The 26,634-nt window shown below is 50.7% G+C and overlaps 1 protein-coding gene and 2 long non-coding RNA genes across 5 annotated transcripts in view; 1 reads left to right on the top strand and 2 right to left on the bottom strand.

The window, feature by feature from the left end:
- Positions 1-6,132: 6,132 nt before the first annotated feature.
- SERPINF1 (serpin family F member 1) lies at positions 6,133-17,612 on the bottom strand. 2 transcript variants are annotated; one of them, XM_078611943.1, is made up of 8 exons: positions 17,482-17,612; positions 15,028-15,108; positions 13,270-13,573; positions 11,498-11,662; positions 10,723-10,926; positions 9,189-9,346; positions 8,539-8,749; positions 6,133-7,303 (listed from the first exon to the last, which is right to left on the bottom strand). In XM_078611943.1, exons 1-8 carry the CDS (start codon positions 17,590-17,592, stop codon positions 7,008-7,010), a joined length of 1,530 nt encoding a protein of 509 aa, XP_078468069.1. In that variant the 5' UTR covers positions 17,593-17,612; the 3' UTR covers positions 6,133-7,007. The 2 variants fall into 2 exon arrangements, with proteins under 2 accessions (XP_078468069.1, XP_078468070.1); XM_078611944.1 differs by lacking the exon at positions 17,482-17,612 and adding an exon at positions 16,214-17,475.
- A 2,639-nt stretch (positions 17,613-20,251) lies between these two features.
- Positions 20,252-26,634, top strand: part of LOC144731004 (uncharacterized) — a 39,029-nt gene continuing 32,646 nt past the window's right edge. For both annotated transcript variants that reach the window (XR_013587885.1, XR_013587884.1), the window contains exon 1: positions 20,252-20,604. This is a non-coding gene — a long non-coding RNA (uncharacterized LOC144731004). The remainder of the gene's footprint in view (positions 20,605-26,634) is intronic.
- LOC144731005 (uncharacterized) lies at positions 20,324-26,103 on the bottom strand. The gene is made up of 3 exons (XR_013587886.1): positions 25,177-26,103; positions 23,774-23,870; positions 20,324-21,920 (listed from the first exon to the last, which is right to left on the bottom strand). It is a non-coding gene; the product is annotated as an uncharacterized LOC144731005 (long non-coding RNA).

Consider the following 26,634-nt stretch of genomic DNA (forward strand, 5'->3'; position numbering starts at 1 on the left):
CCGTGGTGGACAGGAGGGGGTGTGCGCTTGCGCGTGTTGCAGAGAAGGTTTCTACGCAAGCGCGATGGCACTGGGAACGAGGTGGTGCGGATCTGTCGAGCTGTCACACGCCACGCCATCGCACTGCAAGATGGTGGCGCGATGTGGTGTAATCATATCTGCTGTGTTTACATCTTCCGATGCCTCGCAATCCCCGCGCACGGCCGCAGGAGCAAAAGTAAACCTGGGTCTCGTTGCGATGAGGTCTTATGTCAGAAGTACGTCTCGTACCTCTGAGTTACTAGCAATGTTTTCTTTGTTGAGAAATGAATAGTTTAAAAGATTTGAGGAAGAGGTTAAGAAATACAATACCTTATGACGTATATGAGTATCCCTGACTGGGAAATATATTGTTCATCTTTGCAGATGGCGCACTGTGTACTATAAAGCGGAAAGTCCTTTGGCTGCAAGGGGCGTAACCTCATGCGAGCAAAGCGGCAGGGGCGTACAGAATTCTTCCCGCTCACAAGACGAGTCTCGTTTTTTTTTTAACTCGTCCGCCTGCCCTTCGCAGCAAACGCAGAATGTTCAGGCGGTCTCGTGTAATTCTTTTTGGTGTTGTACATTAATAATATTTTTGGTTTCGCTTTAATTTGCCGCTTTGTGTGCATGAAGCGCAATTCGCTGGCCTATTGAGGGCCACGTATGTTTTTTCTTGTTGTGGTGGACAACAAAGCCGGTGACGGTTGTGCGTCCTTATCCGTGTTTGGTGTTTGTGTTAACCTCAGTGCTCAGTTTGAACTATCTCCCAGCCTTAACGATAAATGTTGAAATCGCGTATAGTGTATTGTGCATAGTTATTCGTTGTCTGCCTGGCGACAGATTGTGACCACTCATCTGCCCTGGGACTTGTCATCACTTGTGTGTGTGTGTGTACAGCTGCGGCGTCACTCTCTGCATTTGCATATTATCCCAGAGCCAATTTTCCCCCGGCACGCCTTTTACAATTTGAGTGCGATGCGCCGTTAGCCCAAGATTGAAAGGTCAGGCATGTGCACAAGGCCCCACCTTCGTTCCAAAATGCATGATAGGGTGCCACTCAGAATTAATGTTTGTTATTTCCGTGGTCACGCTTCCTGGTTTTATTCGCTTGCCTGTTAAACCGAAGCGCTGCGAGTCTGAAGACAATCCCTTTGTATTTACTGGTTGCTCGACGGATTTGAATCGAGCATTCGCATCGTACATAGCCAGCCGTGCTAATCGGAGGTGCGTAGTAAGAGGAAACTATGCAGATCAAAGTGAATCCGGAGGAACCTTTAAATATTAACAGGTTAGAATGGCATTCAGCAGTAGACTTTTAACACCAAAGGTAACAAATGGAGAGGGTGTGATCGCAGAAAATGTAGACTTAACTTTTCCGTATGCATATTGAGTGGCACCCTAATGCATGGCTTCTAAAGAACGTGTCTTTGAGATGCGCGCCCTATACACCGACAGCAGGGTTAATGCAAGACGGACGGCTCGTCGCCTCTCCTCTGCGGAGGCGTCGGGGCGAGCTTGCGAGTCAGGGAAGGTGATGGCAATGGAGGCCGTGCTCCGTCAGCACTTGGGTGACGCTCGTAGGCGTCGGCGCGTGGGGAGGGAGGGCTGTCGACGGCGCTTTATTGACGGAGCCGCTCCACCTGTGGGACCACATGGATGGATTGGAGTGGAGATGTACATCTGACGAGATGCGACGTAAAAGACCGAGATTGACGCCGTCGCCGCGGTTGATTGTCCTCTAAGTGAAGCGCACTTGTGGTGGTTGGTGGTGGTTGTTGGTGGTGTTGACGGCCGTGATGTTTTCTGCGCTCGTGGTTACAACGACGCAGGAAAATTATCAGTTGTCACAATTTCGTGATAATGAGTTTGTGCTTCGAATCGTAATAATACAACTAAAATAAAAAGTTAGAAGATAATTGTAAAAAAAAAAAATTTGATATAGCAATAATACTAATAACGAGAACAAATTATATCGTAATACTAATGATTAACGTGTCTGTTGCGGCGGAGGAGAAAGATGACCAACATCTGCAGTGTGTCTGGGGCTGTGTGCGCACGGCCCGCTTGGCAGTAAACGTCCCTGCTGAATGTGAGATCACGGAAATCGCTCGCTCGCTCACGTGACTTTTTGAAAAAGTTAAGCACGAAACTCCCTTAGATTTCACCTGCACCGTCCGACGAACGCTACGCACAGATGTGCCATTGCATTGTTTAATGGACATGAATGTGACTTTTAACAGCACAATGTCGTGCGTGCGGTTAGAGGTGGCTCTTGTGTTTCTCTCCATTGGTCGCCCGCATTAACGACTTTCTTCCTGTAACCTTCCGACCGATGGAGGACTTGTTCCGCAGAGGAATGAACAGACTATTACTTTAAGCGGGATATGTTGAGCCTTAAAGGCAGCACAGTGGAGGAGGTTCATTTTTTTTATAATGTTTTTTCGCAAGATTGTACGAAAATGTTGAACGGGGGGGGGGGGGCGGGCACGTGGTAAAAATTACCCAGCAAACGCGGTACGCGATTTGTTGAGAGGCCTTGTGTTGCTGACTGGAGGTTTGCTCAGTGATTTCCTGAGAGCATGTTTCAGTTGCGTCTTTGTTGTTTCGCTTTGTTTTCCAATGGTTATCGGGAGTGCGAGAATGCCACTTTTGTGTGGAGGGGTGGCCGTGTGGCTCGAGGTGTCGTAGCAATTGAGCCCGGCACTGTTTTGTCTTCAGCCTGGTCAACCAATAATTGCACAAAAAAAGCCTCGATGTTTTTTTTGTAATAAAAAAAAAGTTCCCATTCGATGCCATGCGGGGTGACCGCTTTGCAGGACGTACGAGAATGCTCCACTTAGTGCCGGATAAGACAACTCGGGTGACTTTAAAAGTTGACGCGTTTCCTCTTCCCCCCCCCCCCCCCCGCTGCGCATCTAAACCGAGCCAAGGTAGCGCCGCGTGTATCAGGACAAGGCAGGTTGTTTTTCCACTGTAAAAAGCCGAGCCGCGCTGTTGACGTCACGATGAATGAGTCGTGCCGCGTGCGAAAGACGCGGTAACGTGTCCTTGGTGTATGTCGTTAGCCTTGCCCCCCCCCCATCCCCACCGCTGGGCCCAGAGCCAGATTAAGATGTCTTGTAAGGCCGGAATTTCACAGTTTGGTACCAGCTGAGCTCGGCAAATATTCAGCGTAAAGCCATCCCCGTACTGCATGCGGGACCCCGCGTTGGCACAGCTCGGATGTGCCAGTGGAAAACGAACGAAGGGTGGGGGGGGGTAATTGACGTCATCTTTCAGGGTTCTTACTTGAGGCTGCTAAGATTTCTCGCTTGCGAGCGATGTAACATTTACTGATGGAAAAAATGTGTTCATCTCATGGCGTGACGCCGATGTAAATTGGTTTGAAGAACACGTGGCTTCTGTGCCAGAGCAAATCCCGCGTGTCCGTCTCGGTCAGCTGGTAAACAATAACCTTCCTTCGCTGGTCGTGCGGTGAAACAATCGCCCTTCTGGAATTAATATTTTGTACATTTTCCTGTTGGTACTGCTATTTTGTTCCGTTGTGATTACATGCATTGTCGGACACTTTTTTTGTTTGTATTAATGTTGGTTTGCAGATTAACACGCCTAACTTATAAACATTTACCATGTAGTTCAAATGACAAAATGAGAGACAATAAAGGACACGGGGATGTTTATGTATACGTTGTTCTGAGACTACTGCGTGTAAATTATTTCTCGTGTCCCCCACCTCTGGAACGGTGCCCAGTACGAACACTTCCCAGTCTTCATGCCCACTGGCCACAGCCAAGATTGTTTTTATTTTTCGTATATATGTCCGGCTTATTAACACATTCCTGCGGAGGGAGCTGGTAGGAACGTTGGGTTGCTCGGTCAATGGCCAGGGTCAACGGCGGCGTGGTGTATTCCGCAAATATGCCCGACTGAGGGCGGGCACAAGCCGGCGTGAGTAGGTTAAACGTTGAGTTTTATAAGGGCACCACGGGGTGACCAGCCACTCCCCACCCCCCCACCCAGCCCCTCCCTGCACGACGGACGGACAATAATCCTCTGTGGGCTGGTGTAACCAGGAGGTTCCTACCAGTAATAGTCAGGCGTAGATGGATGTAATGCAGAAGAGGGCGTCTTTGGGAAACTGGGTTTTAACTCGTGACTGAGGACTTGCGAGAGATGATGGCCGAGTGACTCACGTGGGTGCGTCGTGGCCAAGGGGGTCTGCAACCTTTCGATGAAGAAGAGCCACCGGGGTTTTTGGTCTTTGACCAAAATAGTTCGAGAGCCGGCATCACAAGCAAGAGCCACTTGTACACAAACACAGCCAGGAGGCTTACAGCAGATGGCACACATTCTGACTTAACATAGGTGACGGAATAAACGTCGTCTTTAGGTGTTCCCCCATCCCCACTTAGTTATTATTTAACATTAGTTTGTTGTACATTTTATCGTCACCAAGACATTCCATAGTGACCCATTTCCTGCCATATTTAACAAATCATCTTTACGTAAAATCTTGTTTTAAGGTTTACGTTTCTTTTTTTTAAACGGCTGCCCACTAGGGGGCAGCCTAGTAGCCGCATGTTGCGGACCCATGATAATATAATGGATCATTGCAAATGTTGATATATTGCTCGCAAATTGTATTGTACGCAATTGGGAACAGCCACATAGCAGCATTGCCCCCAAACTGGAAGACTAAATTCGCACTTGCAGGCTCGAGTGTGTGTGTGCAGCATTGGGGGGTGGTTGCTGCTTTAACATTCAGTGGTGATGGTGTCCCGAGTACCGAGTTGCTGGATTGCGACTCTTGGGCTGCAAGCCACTGGCCTGCACGGTTGGGTTCTCAAATGTTGCTCCCGATGACTTGACAAACGAAACAAAGAAAAAAGCGATCGATTTTAGCTTTCACTTGAACTGGTTCTAATCCGTAAACCTTTGTTTGTGTGCAACGAACACTACTTTACAGGGCTTGACAGGGCACCATTACCACCCCCGTGGAGTTTCAGTGAAGTGACATCGGAAGTGGTTGTTTGGTCGCGTTCCAGGAGCCCGTCTGAAAAGGTTCGCCGTTCAATTGCTCGCTCCGAGCGGCGACTTCTTAAACTTGATGTCGTGACGTCGACGGTGTAGTTCGAGGATGCACGAGTTGAAAATAACGTCGGAGCACAATAATAGGGGAAACGAAAGTGAAAATACCTGTCCCTAGGTAAAAAAAACGAGGTTAGATGAGGCTAGAGGGGGGGCCCTCTTGGTCCAAAGGGTGAGGTCTCAGGATGAACTGAATGGTTTCCAGCTCTCTGAGGTACGCGTGCACTCGATCGGAGAGGACCGGTTCCTATCACCAGGGCTTCGTGTCAGCCGAGTTGGCGATGCGGGGATTTTTATTCACCCGGCGACACACCACGTTCAGTGTGCGTCTCGAATTTGGCCGTGGCTGCTGTGTCGCGTGCACGCTGCAGCCTGCTCGTGACCCAGACTCGATATTCGGTGAGATTTCATATCCTTCTTGGGGGGCGAATGCGCAATTGTTATTGAGCTCGGGGTTTCATTCGGTGGCCTTCAACACGCTTAATTCTAGATTTGAAGCTTTCGTGACTGCAAGGATTCATACTCTTAGGTTTTGTCGGTAAAGTCACGTAGGTAAAAAATAAATAAAAAATGTATTAAAATTAATAATATTATACTTTCATTAATTTAATTTTTTAATTTAATTTTTTACTTACGTGACCTTACCGAAAAAACCTAAGAGTATTCAACACGCTTCCCAATTGCTCGGAGAATCCCATTGAGGTGTAAGGGAAAAGCGTACGCTTGATTGGGTTCCACCGCGTGACCAGTTACGCTGGTGGCAGTTTTGCCTCGTACGGTAAAACAAAAATTGCAACGTGTACTTCGCTCCGACGTTTGCCAAACTCCAGACACCGACTGGAGAAACGTTGCCATGTGCCGCGGGAAAGTTGGCGGGGGCGGCAAACATCGCGTGGGGCTAGACGAGTTGGGGAGGGTGGGCAGCACGTTGTGACGGCCCCGCTTCCAGCAACATGTTTGCACTTCATTGTGGGCAGACGCGTTTCGGAGAATCGTCGGTAAGCAAATCGTTAGAGGGGGGGGGGGGACAAGCTTTATTCTGGCAAAGGCACCGCGTGGTGCGACAGAATTTCTGCAGATCAGTACTTTTATAAAATAGCAGTGGTAGCAATGTCAGCGCCTTCCTCTAAATAAATTACAACACTCGTGTTTTTGAATGAAGAAGATCAATGCGCGTGCTTCCTCTCAGCAGCTGCGGTTATTTAAGCTCATCACCTCTGTGTGTGGGGGGGGGGGTGTGCGTGGGAGCGGTGGTGCAGTGATTAGCGCTCTACTTTATGAGCCCAGCAACCCAGTGATGGATGTATAAATGTTCGTGGATTGTTTTCGACTGGGATTCCTCATGTGGCCGCTGGGTCATAGGTAATGAAGTCAAGGAATGTGTTCGGCTAGTGGGTCATTAGGTTCCCCGCCCACGATGTGTTCTCGCTCACACTCGCTCCACACAGCTTTGTTCAATGAGTGGACCACCACGTGACTATCTCGAGGTCACACGTACGGGATTTCTCTGGGGCGAGCTTGCAGCAAAGGGAAGCTGTCGGCAAGCGAAAGGCGATTTGTGCAGCAGAGGCGGTTAAAATCCGGGTGACCCAGCAACTGGGCTCCAGGTTTAAAGGGCTAGCGGGCTTCTACGCGACCGGCTGACTCGGCTGAGTGGCTATGAGGCTATCGGGCTACCAGGTGGTCACGCTACTGGGCTACCAGTCGACTGGGGTGCCAGGCTACCTTGCTATCAGGCTACTGGGCAATTGGGCTGTCAAGATAACGGGGGTACCAGGCGACTGAGGTGCCAGGCTGTCGGGCCGTGAGGCTACTGGGGTACCAGGGTCACAGGCTACCCAGCTGCTGGGTAATCGGGCTGTCGGGTCGTCAGGCTCCCGTGCTTTTCGACTTCCAGGCTACGCGGCAGCGGGATCCACGATTCGTCCCACCAAAGGCAGGGCGCCCGTGGCGTCGTGTCGCACGATGAAGATGAAGGGGCGGTCCACGGAGAACTCCATGCGGTGGACGTGCCCGTCCTCGGCGCGGCCCCGGGCCGCCGCGTCGAGGGCCCCGCCGCCGCCACCGCCGCCGCCGCCGCCCTCCTCGGCCAGCTCCAGCAGCGCCGCGTGGCGCACGGCCGACACGGCGAGGCCGACGCGCGCCTCCGACATCGCGGAGAGGTCCGCGTCGCTCGAGAAGAGCGACTCGAGCTCTGTGGGTGATAGGGGAGGCGCGACGCGGCCGTGGTGAACGTGGCGAGGATGCGTTAAGGGGGCAGAGCCACAGCCCAGCGATTGTTCGCTGGCGCCACTGACGGGCGGACGTCAGAGGTCGCAAACGGGTTTTGATTCCTTACCCGTACCCGGCCGCACCAGGGTCGCAAACGGGTACCTGTACCCGTACCCGGCCGGGTACGGGTATCGGGTACCTGATGGCGACGTCTGGGATGAAGCCACGTTGCAGGCGCGGGTGGGTTGATTCTAGGAACTTGAATTGTGAGAAGAGACAAGACGTTGGGAAATGAGTGACAAACAGTTACTCATCAGTGACTCACGGCCTACCCGTACCCGGCCGCACCAGGGTCGCAAACGGGTACCCGTACCCGGCCGGGTACGGGTAGCCGGGTATCGGGTAGGGTATGGGTATCGGGTACCCGGTTGCGACCTCTGGCGGACGGGCCTCGGCTCGGGCGAGCTCTGGAAGAGAGCTCCCTCCCGGAGGTCATTTGTTGGTCAACTTTCTCGCGCTGGCTCAGACGGCTTGGGGAGAGGGGGGGGGGAGAAAAACAAAAGTTGGCTGTGGAAACACCGCCACTCGAATGAACTCAGGTTTTTTTTCTCTCTAGAGCGCTTTGCGTGAAGCTGGAGTTTCGGAGAAAGGCTGTTAAAACAAGGTGAGTTTTTTTTACGACGAGATTTTACTAAAGTGCAACAGACTCGAGATTCCCGAATGGACCGGGCACGACTGAATCTCGAGCGAGCACCCCGGGGCGGGGCGCAATAGAAACATCGCCACTGCGGGGACACAGAGCGGTGGGCGCGGTGCTGGCCACCCACCCCCTCGTCACTCGTCGTCCGCTAACAGCACTTGCCCCAACGGGCTGATAACGCTATACGGGGGATATTTGTCTTTTGTGTGTGTGTGGGAGGGGGGAGGTGAACGGTAGTGTAGCGTTTAGCGCGCTGCGCTACGAACCCGGCCACCCGAGTTGACGGCCAATTCCAGCGACGATTATCTGAATCGGTCCTGGGCCTCCCCTAGATCGACTCAGCCTCAATTGAGTACCTGGTGCGTTGTGGTAAACATCGCCACTCGGGAGACAAATTCGGCCGGGCGTGGTGCTGCTGGCCACCCACCCCCTCGTGTGCCGTGCCGGCTTTCATAGGTGCTCGCTAACAGCACTTGCCCCACTACGGGGGTGGGGGTCTCTGTGTGTGCGTGTCGTACTGAGCTGCTTGACGGCTCCTGCCAGGTCCCCCGCGTCGCGCAGCGCGAGCCGCGGCACGGAGAGCCGCGCCCGCACCGAGTGCAGCGCGCGCACGATGTCGGCCACGAACTCGGACGTGAGGCTCTCCTCCACCACCGTCAGGTTGCCCGTCATCTCCACGGGCACGAACAGCAGCAGGCTGCAGCCGCCCTGCAGCGGCAGCTGGGCCACCTGTCACGGTCAGGGGTCAGAGTCGAGGTCAGGATCGGGAAGCAGGGCAGGGAGGGGAGCAGGGCAGGGCAGGGGGGGAAGTAGGGGGGGAGCAGGACAGGGGGGGGGGGCAGGTCAGGGGGGGTGAGCAGGACAGGGGGGGGGGCAGGGGGGGGGGGAGCAGGACAGGGGGGGGGCAGGGCAGGGGGGGGAGCAGGACAGGGGGGGGCAGGGCAGGGGGGGGGGAGCAGGACAGGGGGGGGCAGGGCAGGGGGGGGAGCAGGGGGGGGAGCAGGACAGGGGGGGGGCAGGGCAGGGGGGGGGAGCAGGACAGGGGGGGGCAGGGGGGGGGGGAAGCAGGGGGGGGAGCAGGACAGGGGGGGCAGCAGGGCAGGGGGGGGCAGGGGGGGTGCAGGACAGGGGGGGGCAGGCGGGGGGGGGGAGTTGCCGACGGCGTTACCTGGCAACCGAGCTCGGTGTCGAGGCCGTAGCGGATGGGCACGTCGTCACGGTGCATCGTGGCCACGCGGAGCGCCACGGGGCCCCGCTGCTTCCCGCCGCCCGCGTGGAAGACGCCCTGCGCCGTCTCCTCCGGCGGGAACTGCAGCGCCCACTTGGCTGTGGTTGGTGGTGGTGGTGACAGCAGCAGAGCGAGAGAGAAGTCACGGGTCATCGTGGTCATGCAACATCAATACCGTCGGTAGCTTATTGATGTTGAACAGAGGAGAACATGCGTCGATCGTTGTTTTGTATAATCATTGTCGATTATAGGGCCCTGTTTATTGAGCTTCACTTTTCGGCATTGCCCTCTTGCGACGATGGTTAAAGTAACGGTCCAACTCAGCGGCTTCAGTTTCGTCTGCTTTGACGTGCGGCTACAGCTTTGGCGAAAGTGTCTCCCCGTTTATCGCGGGACAAGGAATTTGGCCCACGATTCGCCTTGCTCTGACCGCGGCCCTCCACCAATGGCGCAGCTGTCGAGTGTTCACGCGGCGCGACTCCAACGAGGGGCATTGGCGGGCCGGAGGGGCCCAGGGCTCTGGGCTACGAAAGCAAGCAACATTGAGCAGAGGGGAGGGCATTGTAACCCTTGCACCCAGGGCCCATCCATACCAGTCGCGCTACGCCACGGCCTTGAGACGGCGGTGGCATTTTGAGACGCCGCAGCGATGAACGGGGTCTTGAAATTGTAGAGGATGTTTCGGCAAATCCTCACACGCAAATACGCCCCCTTCAAATAGGTGTTATGATTACACTGTATTAATATATTTGGGCGCTGTGGTGGCGAGATATTAACTACCTCGCCTGGTATACAGGAGGTAGTGGGTTCGATCCCGACACTGACGCCTGCTGCTGTATATTTGGAGTTTAAATGTCTCTGTCCCCGTGGTCCCGTGGATTTATCTCCGGGTCCTCCGGTTTTTCCTTCCGCATTTAGAATGAACGTCGTGCGTTTAGAGTATTTGGCTGCTATACCTTGCCACGTGATTATGATAAGCCACTTCGTTGAACCATTATTTGTGATAACCAGGTCGCAACTGAAAAAAAGAGTCTATATAGCTCAGTGGGCCTTACCTAGTAAAATAAAAATAATATCGTAACAAGTATAACCCGTAAAAACAAAGTTTTTCACTATAAATCCTTTATATGCGTGGCGGCTAGAGTCCTCTCGTCATCTGGCTTGATATGGCTGCCACCTATGGGTCAGATGATTGCATTGCACCATTAAGCAATTGGTATTAAAATATAATATTTTTGTCCTAAAAAGTGTAAAATTTTGGGAAAAAATTTCTCACGAACATTAATTGTCACGCACAACGAGTCTGTGTGCAAAATGTCAACTCGATTGGATCACGGGAAGTGGGTTAAAAAACGACCGAAAGATTTGCACGGTCCTAAGCAAGCAAGCAAGTGAACTTAATATAAAGGATTTAAAAATAGTAAATAATTGTTTTTCGAGCTGCTGGCCATGGTGCTGCAGTGTCGAGTCGGACCCTTGACGTGCATCGCGGACACGAGCAGTAGCGAGAGGTCGGCGGGCAGAGCCGGCACGGCGTCGCGCAGCACGCCGCTAGTCCGCTGGGAGAGCCAGCCGTTGATGTCCTGCAGGTCCCGGCCCGTGGAGCCGCTCAGCACTTTGGGCTCCGTGCCGTAGAACTTGAGAACGTCGGCGACGTACGCCTCCTTCGGGGGAAGCCCTGTGCGCGGTGGCGGAGGAGGACGAGGAGGAGGAGTGAGCGAGGAAGAAGGGGGAGGAGGTGCAGACGACTTCAGCATGAGTCCAGCGCGCGCGCACACGCGTGGGTTTGCACGGACACCCATTTCACTCGAAGCGTTCCGAATGCAAGGTAAATTATGTTGGTGGTGATGCTGCTGCTGCTGCAATGGCCAGTGCTGCATAAGCACAATTAACAACAAACGCTCAACACACGCGCTAATAACAGTGGCCTTAAAATGGAAGTATTTAAATATAATAGACGACGTTTTGAGCGAACCACTGTGCCACTGCTACCCATCCACCGTTCTACGCACAAACGCATGCGCGCATACATAGCGCAGTGCGCTAACTACCGCACCGCCGCTTCCCCCACTGTTCTCCACACACACACGTGCACACCTGGCGCAGTGCGCTAACCACTGCACCGCCGCTCCTCGCCCACACTTCTGCACACACACATGCACGCGTAACGCAGTGCGCTAACCACTGCACCACCGCTCCTCGCTCACGCTTCTGTACACACGGGCGCGCGCAAGTCATCGCGCACGCACCTCTCCGCAGGTAAACTCGCGCCGCGTGCTGCTGCTGCCCCTTCGCCTCGGAGCCGAGTGTCGCCAGGAGCTGCCGCTGCAGGTCGTGCACGTCCCCCTGCTGCACGGTGTCGTAGTTGAGCGCCTTGCTCAGCCGCTTCCACGAGCTCGAGCCCGGGGCCGCTCCTGCCGCACCGAGGGGTGGGGGGGCGGACGCAACCACAGCCGTGAGACGCGACCGGCACTCGCTCATGGACACACCGCCTCTACCCCCCCCCCAGTCCTCACCTACTCCCTGGCCACCCTTGAGCGCCGTCCCGGCCTGAACGAATCGACCCCCCACGGGGACGATGGGTTGAAGTCAGTCCCCCCCGAAACAGGAATTGAGCTAGCAACCTGCTGATTCCGAGCCATTTTGGGTAAACAAGCAAAATAAATGTATAAACAAAATAACCATTAACTTTGGAGTTCAAAAGGTCATCACGGCCAGTGCTGCTGATGCAACCACTTCCCCCGTCCTGCCAGGTCCTTAACTGTTGCACGGATGACATCTGACTCGAACATCCATCATTGCAGGCTGATCCACCATTGATTGTCTGAGTTTAATTATTTTCCTTCTTGGTCAATGCTTGGCTCACTCCGACGCCACACGAGCGTGATCGGGTACCGTGGAGCCAAGCTTTCGTGGATCAGTTAAAACTTCCAACCCGCTTGGGCTTTCTGTACAAATGTAGTATGTGGAACTTCGTTTGCACCGTACGTAGCCACCCGTGCTAATCGGAGGTGCGGGGGAAGGACAACAAACTAAAAACACAAAAGGCAGTTCTAAATAAATGAATTTGTCAATCCAGATTATTTAAATGTGGATAGCTTCAGTGGCTTTCTGATATCGGAAGGAAGCGCGTTCCAGACGGCCACAAAAGCGCATCTGAAGCGCCCAATGCAGTGACCGTCTTTGTTCGATGGCTGCGAGGATGAGCGGAGTTCGCGTGATGATGGTTTATGCTCCTTGACGAAATCAGCAAGGCATTGTGGTTCATTTGTGGCAAGCACTTTGTGTGTAACGAGTGCGACCTTTTTCGTTATTAGCCAGGATATGGCAGTACAGCAAGTGGGTTTATGGACCCGTTCGTGCGTACCTCTGAGTGCTGGCATCTCCCTCGTATGCGTGGGGGGTTTTCTCCAGGCACTTCAGTTTCCTCCCACACGAAGTTAAACGCTCCTTATTTAAACGCGAATTGGGGTGGCAGGACCCTCCTGTAAAAAAGAGTCTTGAGACTCTGCGAGGCTTTTCAGGAATAAAGGGCATTATAGTTATTATTTAGTAATTTTTTAAATCAAAATGAGTAATGATCTTCTTGGTTCTTTCGGTAAAGTCACGTAGAATGGAAATAATAAAATAATAAAAATTAAACATAATAAAATAATTCTCACGACGTTTCGGCCACAACGCAAGCAGCCGTCCTCAGGTGGAGAACAGGTCTGTCGAAAAGACAGAATTATTTTATTATGTTTTATTTTTATTATTTTATTATTTCCATTCTACGTGACTTTACCGAAAGAACCAAGAAGACGAATCCCTGCAGTCACGAAAGCTTGAAATCGAAATGAGTATTGAATTCACCAAACAATATTTCTATATATCCACGTGTATACGGAAGCGCAGAGAGCTCGCTCACCGGTGGCCGGTCACCTCCTGATCACTCTTCTACCGCTACTACCGTGGCCACTCGCGCGCGCGACCCCCAACACCGGCGTCTGACGACGCGCGCGCACGGCGGTAGGGGCCTCACCCAGCAGCAGCATAGACAGCGAGGTGGACAGCGCGATGGGCGACAGCAGGACGTTGCTGCGCTCGTCAGCCGCCGCCGCCGCTCGCCGGAAGACCTCGAGGCCGAAGTTGGCGTGGGCGCGCGCCAGCATCTTGTCGGGGAACGGAGTGAGGTCCTCCTCGGCGTCGCCGGCGCCGTCTTCGTTGGGAGCCGCCGCCGCCGCGGTTGCTGCAGGAGGAGGTGGAGGAGGCGGCTGGGTCACCCGCGGCTTGGCCGGCCTCTTGGGTGGACGCTTGGGTTTGGGGGGCGGCCGGGGTTTCCTCACCTTGCGAGGGAGAGGTTGAGCCGGGTGGGGGGCATGGCGTGGCAGAGGGGGGGGGGGGGGCACGGTCAGGACTCGCTCACCGGTGGTCAGTCGCCTGCTGATCACTCTTCTATCACGACGACCCCACGTGGCTGCTGTTTTCTCGTGGAAATTTCACCCGTTGGTTTCTTCGCTCGCGCGCTGCGGACTTGGCCTATCAGATTGACTGCTCCATCTCGTCCACACCGCGTTCTACTAACGCACGGGAGGCCGCACGCAAACACTGCTCTCCCCTTCTGCCTCTTCCGTCACACTGCTCGACTTTGGAATTGCCTCCCGTCGTCTATTTTCCACAAGTCCTCATCATTACGTCGTTCAATTCAAGAAACGCGTTACGCGTTTCTTACGACTTTGACGGTGCTGTTTGTTACTGGCCGCATAACCTTTTGGCCCTTTGGACCGGACTAATGCAGAAGGCTGCAGCTTAGAACCTCCGATTTTGAGGGTCCTCCAAAAGGATATCCAGGACTACTTTAAAAAATATTGAAATGCGATACAGGAGGCACTATGATCAACTCTGTACCTACTCGTAGCTTCGCTCTCTATATTACCACCAGCTTTGTGCCCAAATTGAATAACTTCTTCTTAAAGCAGCATTCTCATTAAGACTTTAACTTAAACCAGCGACTTGAAAAACCACCGTTGTAGAATTCAACTATAAGAACTACCCAATCACAATAAAAAACATTGTTTTATTGTAATAAAAAAAATAATTGTAATAAAAAAAATTGCCTTTTTTTTTTATAAACACCGAGTCGAGACACACGTGGCCACGCGGTGACGCCGTGTCCCCACAGCGATGAAAGCGTCATTAGCCCCGCGCCTGGCCCTGCTTGGCCCCAAGCCAGTTTCCGATGTCTTGTGAGGCCTGAGTAGCACGGTGTGGTTCTGGCCCGGCACGGAAAATCCACCCGTAAAGTGAGGGCCCCACGCTGGCTTGGCTCGGATGTACCAGTGATAAAGAGTTGTGTGTGTGTGTGTGTCTTTAAGACTCTGTGTGCGTGTGTATGTAACTTAGTGAGTGTCTTTGAGGCTCTGTGTGTGTTTGTCTTTGTGGGGAGCGGTAGTGTGTCGGTTAGCGCGCTGTGCTACGAATCCAGCGACCCGAGTTCGATTCCCGCTCATGGCCAACACCAGTGACGATTACCTGAACTAATCCTGGGCCTCCCCTCGCTCGATTCACCCTCAATGAGTATGTGGTGCTGTGTGTAAACATCGCCAATGGGGATACAAAGGCGGCCGGGCGTGGTGCTGGTCACCCACCCCCCTCGTGTGCCATGCCGGCCTTCAAAGGATGCTCGCTAACAGCACTTGCCCCAACAGTATTTAAGGACTTACGGGGGGTCTTTGTTGTGTGTGTGTGTAGATTAGTGTGTGTGTAGATTAGTGTGTGTGTGTGGCATTGAGATACGCACTCTCGGTGGGTCCTGGGCCGTGGCCAGATCCAGCAGCAGCGAGACAAAGAGGAGCAGCACCAGCAGCTTCCTCATCTTCACCTGCAAGAAGCCATCCTCGCCATCATCAGCATCAACATCGGCGTTCAATATTCGCCTCTCATCGTGAATTGTTTTAGGTATCCTGGAAATATATATATTTTTTTTACGACGCTAACCCACGCCCGCCTAATTGAAAACGTATTACAATCCGCTGCCGAACGGTTGCCACTGTGTCATCTCCCCACAGATGAACTGAATTCACTTTTCATTTCATTCATTAATCAGCAATCGCGTAGCTATCGAGTGTGCAGGCGGTGCAGCTGCACGGGGGTCTGTGGCTCGAAGGCGAACAGACGCCAGTCCGTGAATAGGGGGCAGGGGGCGTTGTGCCTTGCATCAGGACTCAAGCCAACCACGCTTAGCCACAGGTGACGCTGATCGTCGCAGAGATCGGAGCATACTCACACACGCAAAAAACACAAAGATCCCCCGTGTAGCCTTAATATACTGTTGGGGCAAGTGCTGTTCGCGAGCACATGTGAAGGCCGGCACGACACACGAGGGGGTCGGTGGCCAACACCACGCCCGGCCACCTTTGTCTCCCTAGTGGCGAAACTCACACATCGCATCGGGTACTCATTTGAGGCTGAGTCGACTTAGGGGAGGCCCAGGACCGATTCAGATAATCGTCACTGGGTGTTGGCCGTGAGCGGGGTATCGAACTCAGATCGCCAGGTTCGCAGCGCAGCGCGCTAACCGCTGCACTACCGCTCCCCACCAGGTCTGCACACACACAGGCACACACGTATCGGCGAGGTCTCCCAAGCAAGCGAGAATGGTGAAATTCCCCCCCTCCGGCTTTCAGTTTTGTGCTGTTTGTTAAACTTCAGTCCGCGGGTGAGCTCTGTTGTTCAGAGAAAACTCTTCCTGACCGCATTTCCTCATCCGCATCCCGACCACCAGCCCCTTAGACTTTCCCCACCCCCTCCTCCTAATGTAACGCAAGGATTGAGTCCTTGCTCAATCCACTGCTGGATGAATTGTCCTCCCCATACCGTTTCGGTCGTTCGGGCTATTTGACCATACTTCACCAGGATGGTCGGTGCGAGTTGGGGCAGGGGGGCAGCGGGGGGTGTAGTAGGACCGGTTCCGATTCATCACTCACCACTGATATCAGCCGCGGCCGGAGCTTTAAAGGCAGGTCGCTTGGTTCGTAGCGCAGTGAGCTAACCACTGCGCCACCGCTCCCCGCCTAAAAAACCCCAGCGTTAAACAAACGTCCCCCCGTGCCTGTCATTGACCTTTGGTAGGGGCTGCCCTGTCAGAGCCTATCTCAGATGGCCGATACGCGTATCTGCCAAGCTTATTCTGCAAATACCAACAACGTTTTTTTATTTTATTTTAAATCTCTGCTGATCTTGCTGCAAAAAAAAGCAAACGTATTCATAATACGATACGTACACGCCATTCATTGTTACGATTATCGCGACGTGAATCCCCGCACATTTGTAACGATGTTTCACGTCGCAACGTCGTCGCATCGTGATGTTGCGTCGTTGTGCTTTGAGTTGCGAACGAGGGTGCACTTGAAAGTGATTCAAACTGCGGTTCGCTCAAACGTAAACCTGCCACGGGCCTTATAACCACTGCAATTGATGTCGTGTATGATGCACCAGAAAGTCATTCAATAATGAAATGAACTACTCAGGTGGTGAGCGTCATATCACCACCTTGTTGATTATTACTCCGGAAAACATTTGGCTTCAACTATAATTATTTTGCATGGATAAATAAGCTGTTGATTTATTTACAACTTTCATTTATTGAGGTTGTTGATTTCATATTTTGTGAGTAGAAATATAATATTTAAAAAAGCAATAAACAAGATAATAGGGTTTTTCCCCTTTTTTCTGGCAACAAAACAGGTGTTAAGATGTTAAAACACCAAACTGAAACCTTTTACAAGGAATTATGTCACTGCATTAACCACAAAAGCTAAGTATCGATAATCACGATACGATACTAAGATAAACAGACGGTAATCGTGGCTCTTATGCATCGTGAATCTTACACCGTACAAATACATCGTAGTCCAGTATCGCCATACTGCAGAAACCCTAGTCATGTTCCGGTGAAAAATCAGTGTTGCGTCGACTTCCCCCGTCACCGACAATGGGATACATTGCCAGAGCAAAAAAACACGTTTCAGACACTGACTCAGTGTGTCCGACTGACACAGTGTGTCCAATTAGATTCCCCAGGACATTGCCTTTAAATCGAGGACGATCCTGGGAAAAACCAGGACGGGTGGCAGTCGGAATGCAGAGGCCTTCATCCAGCAGTGGATTTTGACAAAGGACCGTACAGTTACTACATCACATAGCAACAATTTGGAAAGTCAAACGAAAGTAAATATGAATTGCCATACGGTACCTTGTCAGTGATTGCTCTCGGAGCCAGGAAGAAGAGAGGATCTGTGCAGACTCGCAGCAGAGGACTGTGTGTGTTTGTACGAAAGAGGGCCAACTGCGGAAAGCCGTTCATTTATTTATATTATCATTCTTTTTTCTCTCTCTCTCTCTGCTTGCACGGGGGAAGGGGGGATAAATATTTGTCTCGGACACGGCAAATATTTGCTCGAGAGAGAGAGAGAGAATCGCCACCCTGGCTCTTCCCTCGTCGGGGCCCCCGAGACTTCAAACCCGAACCCCTGTCAAAGTGGTTCCGATGGTGTGCGCACGAGGTCAATGCAAACCCAAGCGAAAGCTTCGGAGCCTCAGGGAGCTCAAGAAGTCGTGGATTAATGAGAGAAAAATTAATGGGTGTGCGTCAAATATCAGCTCAAATACTTAATTCTAGAGAGAAAAAAAAAACAAATCCAGTTGTGGGATTTTATGTGATGGCGTTTTTTGTTGCGTGCATTAAATTTATGGCTGGGCAGAGACCTTGAATTTGTTACAACCGAGAAGGAAATTCAATTATTGGCGGTGAAACCCAGAATCGACAAACCTGGCTTGCATAGTGGTCACTCGTCCAAGCACGCTTGGATCCACGCTCACCCCCTGCTCGGCTGCTGAGTTGAAACCAAACAACCCGGAATGCCTCCAATTAATACGGAGGCTTTAAATATTTCCTCAAGCGAGGCTCGCCTGAGTGATGATGTGGCACCACCGTAACGCGTCAAGTCGCCGGGCAGATCCCACTCGTCACGGGCGCGCTAAGATGTGGGCTGAGTATTTGGCATGAAGGTGACAATGACATTTTTTGTTTCTCAGACCGCGATGATTTCTTTTTTTTCTCTCTCTCTCTCTCTCCTTCCTGAAAGGCACTGATCCCAGAGTTGCAGCAGCGTTCAGAACGGTCCCCCTTTTACAAATGCAACTTTTGTGAGTGCACATGTGCATGTACAGTCCGTCCGTCGATCCACTGCTGCTGGATCGAGGCTACTCCACGCGGCGTGGGTCGTGCTGGTTATGATTATGATAATTTATTAGTTTTTTTTATAGCGGCATTCATGCAGATTGCATCTCACAACGTTTAACAATTGGTAACGCACGGATATGGTTTTAGACAATAAGTGTTTATACATTTTCGAAGAAAACCCGAGCACTCTATCCCATACAGATGGAACAGATGTCGATAAGTGCACACTTGTTGTGCCACCATCTACTGGCAAGCCAGGGTAAGGCCACGTGCATTGACACCACCGCTCTGCAATAGCTGCCTTAGTGGTGATGACTGGTGATGCTGATGGTAAAAAAAATAACAAATTGACCGCCAATTTAATCATCTACAAGGCGACGCAGTGTCATTTTTTTGCTTCTAAATTGGTTCTCATTTTAAGTCACAGGAGACAAAGGTGGCATCCACCTCTTATTGGCGGGTAGCCAGATGTAGTAAACACGCGGTTAGGGATTGCGTCGTCGATTCTTGGATTGATCTTGAGGAAGAAGAAAAAAACACACAGAAAATGGTGCACGGACGCGACATTTCGGATCGGTCCGAGGAAGGAATTGTTTCGGATCGGTCCGAAAACGTGACGTCAAAGATCGCGAAAGCCATCTGCCATGGACACCATCACTCTCAGTGATTGAGGAGGGCACGAGATGTTGGAGAGGGGGGTGGGGAAGACGCCAAGAAAAATAAAACTCGTGATCCCAGGGCCGCAGTGGCATTTTTGTTTCTCGAACCACGATGCCGACGATTCCACGAAACGCGTCCCTGGTGAATTAATCCTTTCGTGCCCCAACTCTCTGTGCTGGCGTTGAGATGTAAACAGCGCCCTCTGCTGGTACCCCCGGGATCGAGATTCCTTCTTCCCAGGTGGGTACACACGGGATGTTGGGGTGCCTTGCTCTGTGTGTGTCAATGCGTGTTGTGTGTGTGTGGGGAGCGGTGGTGGAGCGGTTAGCGCGCTGCGCTGCGAACGCGGCGACCCGAGTTCAATTCCCGCTCACGGTCAACACCAGTGACGATTATCTGAACCGGTCCTGGGCCTCCCCTAGGTCGACTCAGCCTCAAATGAGTACCTAGTGCGATGTGTATGTAGTTACTACATGTAGTAGCTACTACATATGTAGTTACTACATATGTAGTAGCTACTACATGTGTAGCTACTACATATCTAGCTACTTTTGCTACTAGGATAATCCGGCACTGATGAGAGAGGGTGTCAGCATATATCAACATCCCCGATACGTCGCACGATATAAATTCTCACGATAATCGTTTTGTCCGTTTTCAACTATCTCACGGTTATCGTTGCTCACTTAATTTGTTTCAAAAATATTTGTGTTACTTGCTCGTGAAGTACTTAATACAAGGTGCTTCAAAAAAATGTTCACACTTCTGAGAATTTGCAATGATGCCATGTGAAATGTGCCTCCGGGGCTCTAGAGACCACCTGGAGAAGATTCCAGCCGTGCGTTGACAATGATGGCGAACAAGTGAGAGACGCTTTGCCTTTTTGAAGCTATGAACGTACTTTTGTTATCATGTTTCAGTGTATTATCCGTTCTTTTTCCATGAAAAACGACAGTCCCATATAAGTGTTACAATTTTTTAAAAAAACACTGTATATATATCGGCTAGGTAATTTAAAAAATGCAATTACCAAATAAATTCCTCCCCCCTTCCCCTCTCACCATCCCCCCCTCCCCTTATTTGAGCGTCTTGGTCCCCTGCTGTAGATGCCATCCATAATCCTGGACTGGCTGTCTTGTAGCCACCGCTTCGCCGATTGACAATAACTCACTCATGGGCGTTCAAACCACCGTCGGTTTGTTTTTATTTTTTTATTAATATCATGAACATCAACAACGACATCATCATGATCATCATCGTCGACATCGCTAGAATTCACGTCGCTGACATGTTCACGGCACCGCCTCTCGCGGTGAAGCCCAAATTTGGGAGCAGGTCGGATTCGGCTCCCAGGATTGAAAAACGAAACAAACACTTCAGCCAGCCTCTGCATCTGCCCTAAGGGCACTGCTCGGCAGCAGTCAAGCACGTGGGCGATACGTGTGCGGTGTCCTTGGGATTCTCACGTTGATGGTAAGCGAACGAGGTTAAACCGTAATCACGTTTGAAGTGCTGTTACATTGTAGTTACGTATCAGTTTGGGGTCTAGTTAACAGGGGGAGAGAGTAATATCGTTTTCCAGGACAACTTCTGGTTTGAAATCAAGGCCCGCTAAGTGGCGCCACCACCGTCGCCTTTTGTTAGCCCAAAGCTACCCAGCCCAGAGGGGCCCACCGCCTTGCACGAGGAGTTCTCCACAAATCTGGCTGTCGTCTGATGATGCCAGTTGTAATTACTGGCGAAACGTCGTACTCGCATTGTAAAAGTGGTGGATTTGCTCTCCAACACACACCCGGTGTTGCTGTACTCGTAACGAATTGGCACGTTCTGTTTACGTGACAAACCTTACTAACTGGCTGTGTTCAGTGTGGTGGCGGGGTTTAACGACACATTCATATATCTACGCGATCAAACCCAACCAAAAAAAACTGTATTATGTTGTACTCGTAACGATTTGGCATGTTCTGTTTACGTGACAAACTAACTGGCTGTGTTCTTGGTGGCGGCGGGGTTTTAACGACACGTTGATATATTTACGCGATCAAACCCAACCAAAAAAAAACCTGTATTATGCTGTACTCGTAACGATTTGGCACGTTCTGTTCACGTGACAAACCTTACTAACTGGCTGTGTTCTTGGTGGCGGCGGGGTTTTAACGACACATTGATATATTTACGACCCAAAAAAAAACCATCCCTATATTTTGATGCTGCTAATCCTGCATAATGCACGGGCATAAGTAGTACTAATCACATACCTGCATTTCCCATAAATATGCTAAATTCCTCTTGATATGCAAATTCTATTGTCAAGGCGCCCTTTCCCCCCCTTCCAACCCAGCTTAAATATATGCTCCAAGCACGTGTGCTGTTTCATTCAGACGCTGTCGCCTCGATAGACCTGTTCTTCACCTGAGGACGGCTGCTTGCGTTGTGGCCGAAACGTCGTGAGAATTATTTTATGTTTTATTTTTATTATTTTATTGCTTCCCTTCTACGTGACTTTACCGAAAGAACCAAGAAGATGAATCCCTGCAGTCAGGAAAGCTTTAAATCGAAACCCATCCCTGTATTATGAAAGTCAATTCCATCCGCGCCAGGCGTACGACGCGAGTAGTCCCATGGTCTGTCGCTCACGCCGAGGAAGGATCCTCATCGCGTCGGGAGCGCGCTGAGACGCTCCCTGGCTGAGCCGCGCCGTCAACGCCTCCAGCTGCTCGGGCTCAAGGTGCCTTGGAGCCCGGTGGGAGAGGCTCTTTCTTGTGGTGGTGGTGGCACCGTCTCGCGGTCTACGTTGAGGGTGGAGAGGGGAGGGGTGACAAGCCGGGAGAGAGATTGTTCGTTTTATGGAAGCCGCCTTAGCTATCCATTTATTTTCTATATTTGAAGCTCTCGTGACTTGCAAGGATTCATACTCTTAGTTCTTTCGGTAAAGTCACCATGTAGGTAAAAAATGAAATTACAATTAATGCATTGTTTTATTGTTATTAATTTTTATTTCATTTTTTTACCTACGTGACTTTACCGAAAGAACTAAGAGTACTTAGCTATCCACTTTTGAAATCTAGAATTGAGAACGCATTTCTTTGCGGTTGCTTTTTGCGTGCGTTTAGTTCGACGTCCCCTTGCTTCCCGCGCCTTCGATTAGCATGGTTGGTTGCGTAGGGTGCGAAAGAAGTTCAACGTGCAGTACATACATAATCAGCTGATATTTAAGGGAAACTTCATGGAGGTGGCCGGCTGGCTGAGGGGCGATCATTGAGATGCAGAGTACAAGTTCAAGCCCCGCCTGTGATTTCACTGGGTTCTGAAGTGCGGGGAGTAGGTGGTCTCTGTCCGGGTCACCAAAGACTGTGCAACGTACATGTACAGTGTACATTCATTTGGTTACGCACTTAATTTGTATTATTCTGAATATTAAAATATTGATTAAACTACCTTGCAACGAACCTTACAGTGCTCTCGTATAACAGGACAGCTGGGACATTATTTTCCCTCTACTGTGTTGTCCAGTGGCCACTTGAAGGTAGCTCAAGGTGTAGTTCTGTGAGATCCTATTCCGTGGGCCACTCTCTACTAACACGAGGTGTTGCCCTTCTGTGCGAGACTTTTTTTCGGGGGGGGGGGGGGGGTAAATACTAAATAAAACTCCTGCAAACTTAATTTGGCTCGAGTGTGAAGTTGCCAATCACCACCTACCCCAGTCAACCCCGAGTCGGCGCTGTCCATGGTAGCAACTCGAAGTTACACATTTCTAACGCGCGCAGTTGCCTTGCATTTCAGAGACGCGGAAAATCCGCAGACACGCGGCAACGTTAACCAGCCTGTGAGCACCCTCCAGCCATGCAGTCCTCTGTATGTCCACGTGTTATCGGTCAATTAAACGTGTGGGAGGAGACCGGACGAGTACACAGATGGAACATACGGGGATTAGTCCACACGCTGGCCGCGACATTTGAACCTTAAGGCGGGACCCCGGGGTCCCATAAGCCCCCGGCTCTCGCATAAACTGCGTTGCGACGTCATTTTATGTCTGTTGAAAGCGAACGATACGGCAATCTATTCCTCTCGACGAGCTCTACACGATGCGCAAATCAAAGTTTTAAAGTTTTGTTTCTTTCATCGTATTCGTCCTCGCTGCTGAGCTTGGACGACGGAACGATCCGCGCCAGGTGGGTCGCGGCGTTAATGTGCGCGGTGGGACGGAGTCGCCAAAGGTAAATAAATCGATTACGATTTTGACTTCCGTTTATTCTGGACCCCGGGGTCCCCGCCATAAGGTTCAATTTGTACGATCCGCAAACCCTCGCCTCCGCGGTGTAGGGGAATTGCTCTCAATTCTAGATTGGAAGCTTTCGTGACTGCAAGGATTCATATTTTTACGTTTTTTTCGGTAAAGTCACGTAGGTACAAAATTAAAATTCATAAAAGTAAAATACTTTACAGCTGTCGGGTTGTGACGGTTACACCTGAAGACGGAAGCTTGTGTTGCCTCCGAAACGTCGTGATTTTAATTTTACTTTTTTTAATTTTAATTTTTTACCTACGTGACTTTACCGAAAAAACCTAAGAATATGAATTGCTGTGAGCCACACGTGCGTGCCCAACCGCGACCTTTGCATCTCGGCGCGACGACACTCACCCACGTGCTGCCCGTGGCTGGGTCAGCCTCTGCACCAGCTGCTCGATCTCGTACTCGGTGAGGCGCTGGCTCCCGCGAGCTCTCCCGGTAGACATAGCTGATGCTCGGCACACAAAGACACACACACACAAAGATACACACACACACACAAAGACACACACACAAAGATTCACACACACAAAGACACACACACACAAAGACACACACACACAAAGACACACAAACAACGACACACACACAAAGATACACACACAAAGATATACACACACAAAGACACAAAGACGCACACAAAGATACACACACACAAAGATACACACACACAAACAAAGACACACACACAAACAAATACACAAACAAATACACACACACAAAGACACACACACAAAGACACACACACAAAGACACACACACAAAGACACACACACAAAGACACACACACAAAGACACACAAAGACACGCAAACACACAAACAAAGACACACACACAAACAAATACACAAACAAATACACACACACAAAGACACACACACAAAGACACACACACAAAGACACACACACAAAGACACACACACAAAGACACACACACAAAGACACACAAAGACACGCAAACACACAAACAAAGACACACACACAGATCCCCCCTCCCCGTATGGCATGAAGCAAGTGCTGTAAGCGAGCAGCCGTCAAGACGGGTGAAGAAGATATCACTCGCCACTCCTTATTCTTTGGTTCTTTCGCTAAAGTCACGTCGGTAGAAAAATTAAACAAAAAATAAAATATCACGACGCTTCGATCGCAACACGAGCGGTCGTCCTCAGGCGGAAAAAATAATCTACCACTCCTGTTCACACAAATAAAACGATTCACCTTAAAGCCTCGCCACAAGTCACCCCCCATACAAAAAATACAAAGGTAAAGATCCCTCGTATAGCCTTTAACAGACTGTTGGGGCAAGTGCCGTTCGCGAGCACCTATAAAGGGCAGCATGGCACACAAGGGGGTTGGTGACCAACACCATGCCCGACCGCCTTTGTCTCCCCAGTGACGATGTTTACATACCTCACCGTGTACTTATTTGAGGCTGAGTCGACCTAGGGGAGGCCCAGGACCGGTTGAGATCATCCTTAGTGGTCTTGGCCTTGAGCGGGAATTGAACTCCGCTATTACACATAGCACTAGGTACTAATTTGAGGCTGAGTCGACCTAGGAGAGGCCCGGGACCGGTTCAGGTAATCGTCACCGGTGTTGGCTGTGAGCAGGAATCGAACTCGGGTCTCCGGGTTCGTAGCGCAGCGCGCTAACCGCTCCACCACCGCTCCCCATTGTGCTCCCCACACACACACACCGCTGCATGTTCACGCGAGTATATTCCATGAGAGAATATAACATTTTAAAAAGCCTCACCTTCTGCCGGTGCGTGAAGATAGATGTGAGCCTTCCCTCGGCCTCAACCCCAGTTCCTATCACAACGCGTGACGTTTCGGTGGCTGTTTCTATGGCAGTGGTGTCAACATTCGGTGCACTCACTCCAAGGACATTACAGACTCAGCCTTGTTTGCGTTTCACCCACAGAGGCAGCTGCATGATGTGCAGAGGGTCATGACGTGGGGTCAGAACGCCTGAGTTCGAATCCTGGCTTGAACCGTCCAACCCTCATTAAACCGGGTTCTGAAATGTGGCGAATTGATGGCCTCAGCCTGGTCATCGGTGACTTGCATAGAGACCCATAGATTTTCACACAGACCCATAGACTCGTGCAGTTGCGTGCAAAGATGTGAGGAGAGACAGATATGGGGGGGGGGGGGGGAGTTTGGGGAGAGACACGGAGAACGAGGAGGAGAGAGATGCAGAGAGAGACATGGAAAGAGACTGAGAAACATTTTGAAACAAACACAGATGCAGAGACATGGAAGCCAGACACACACACAGGTATAGGATGAAGAGAGATAGACGCGGAGAGACAGAGAGATGGAGAGACATGGAGACAGAGAGAGAGAAAGCGACAGATACACGGAGAACAACACAGTGACACACAGACACGGAGAGTCAGAGCAATACATCCTCTACACAGGAAGATTATATCATAGACGACGTTTTGGGCAGTGGCCTTCTTCATGTCACCACTGACAACACAGTATCACAAAACGCGTTTCATTACAATTCGAGTATTAGATTTATGATGCTTAAGACTGTATCATTAAATGTATTTTATATTATGAACTTACGGGACTGCAAAGTCAAATCCTGAACATGGGCAGTTTTACTGTAATAATTCCACTGTTGATTTAAATTGATACATACTTCCTCGATAATTATGCCTGAAAATTATAAACTGTGTACGCTGGTTTAAGCACATCGGCTAAATATTTTTAAAATAACTTCGCTGCCATGGTAATTTTATTAAATAGCTTGCAAGTATGACCGGATTTTTAAATCCTTTATATTAAGTTCACTTGCTTGCTTAGGACAGTGCAAATCTTTCGGTCGTTTTTTAACCCACTTCCCGTGATCCAATCGAGCTGACATTTTGCACACAGACTCGTTGTGCGTGACAATGCATTTTCGTGAAAAAAATTTCCAAAATTTTACACTGTTTAGGTAAATTTTTTCAAATATTTAATTACCAATTGTTTAATGCTGCCAGACAATCATCTGACCCATAGGTGGCAGCCATCTCAATCCAGAGGACGAGAGGACTCTAGCCGCCCCGATGCCACGCATATAAAGGATTTATAGTGAACAACTTTGTTTTTACGGGTTAATTTTTTACTCTACTCGTTCATCAGATTATTTCTTTAACACACAAATATAAATTCTTCAAGCCCATCAGAAAATCTCCCTTGCCCCTCCAACTTGATTGGT

Source organism: Lampetra planeri, chromosome 37 (assembly GCF_965212315.1).
Source record: "Lampetra planeri chromosome 37, kcLamPlan1.2.h2, whole genome shotgun sequence".
NCBI lineage: Eukaryota > Metazoa > Chordata > Hyperoartia > Petromyzontiformes > Petromyzontidae > Lampetra > Lampetra planeri.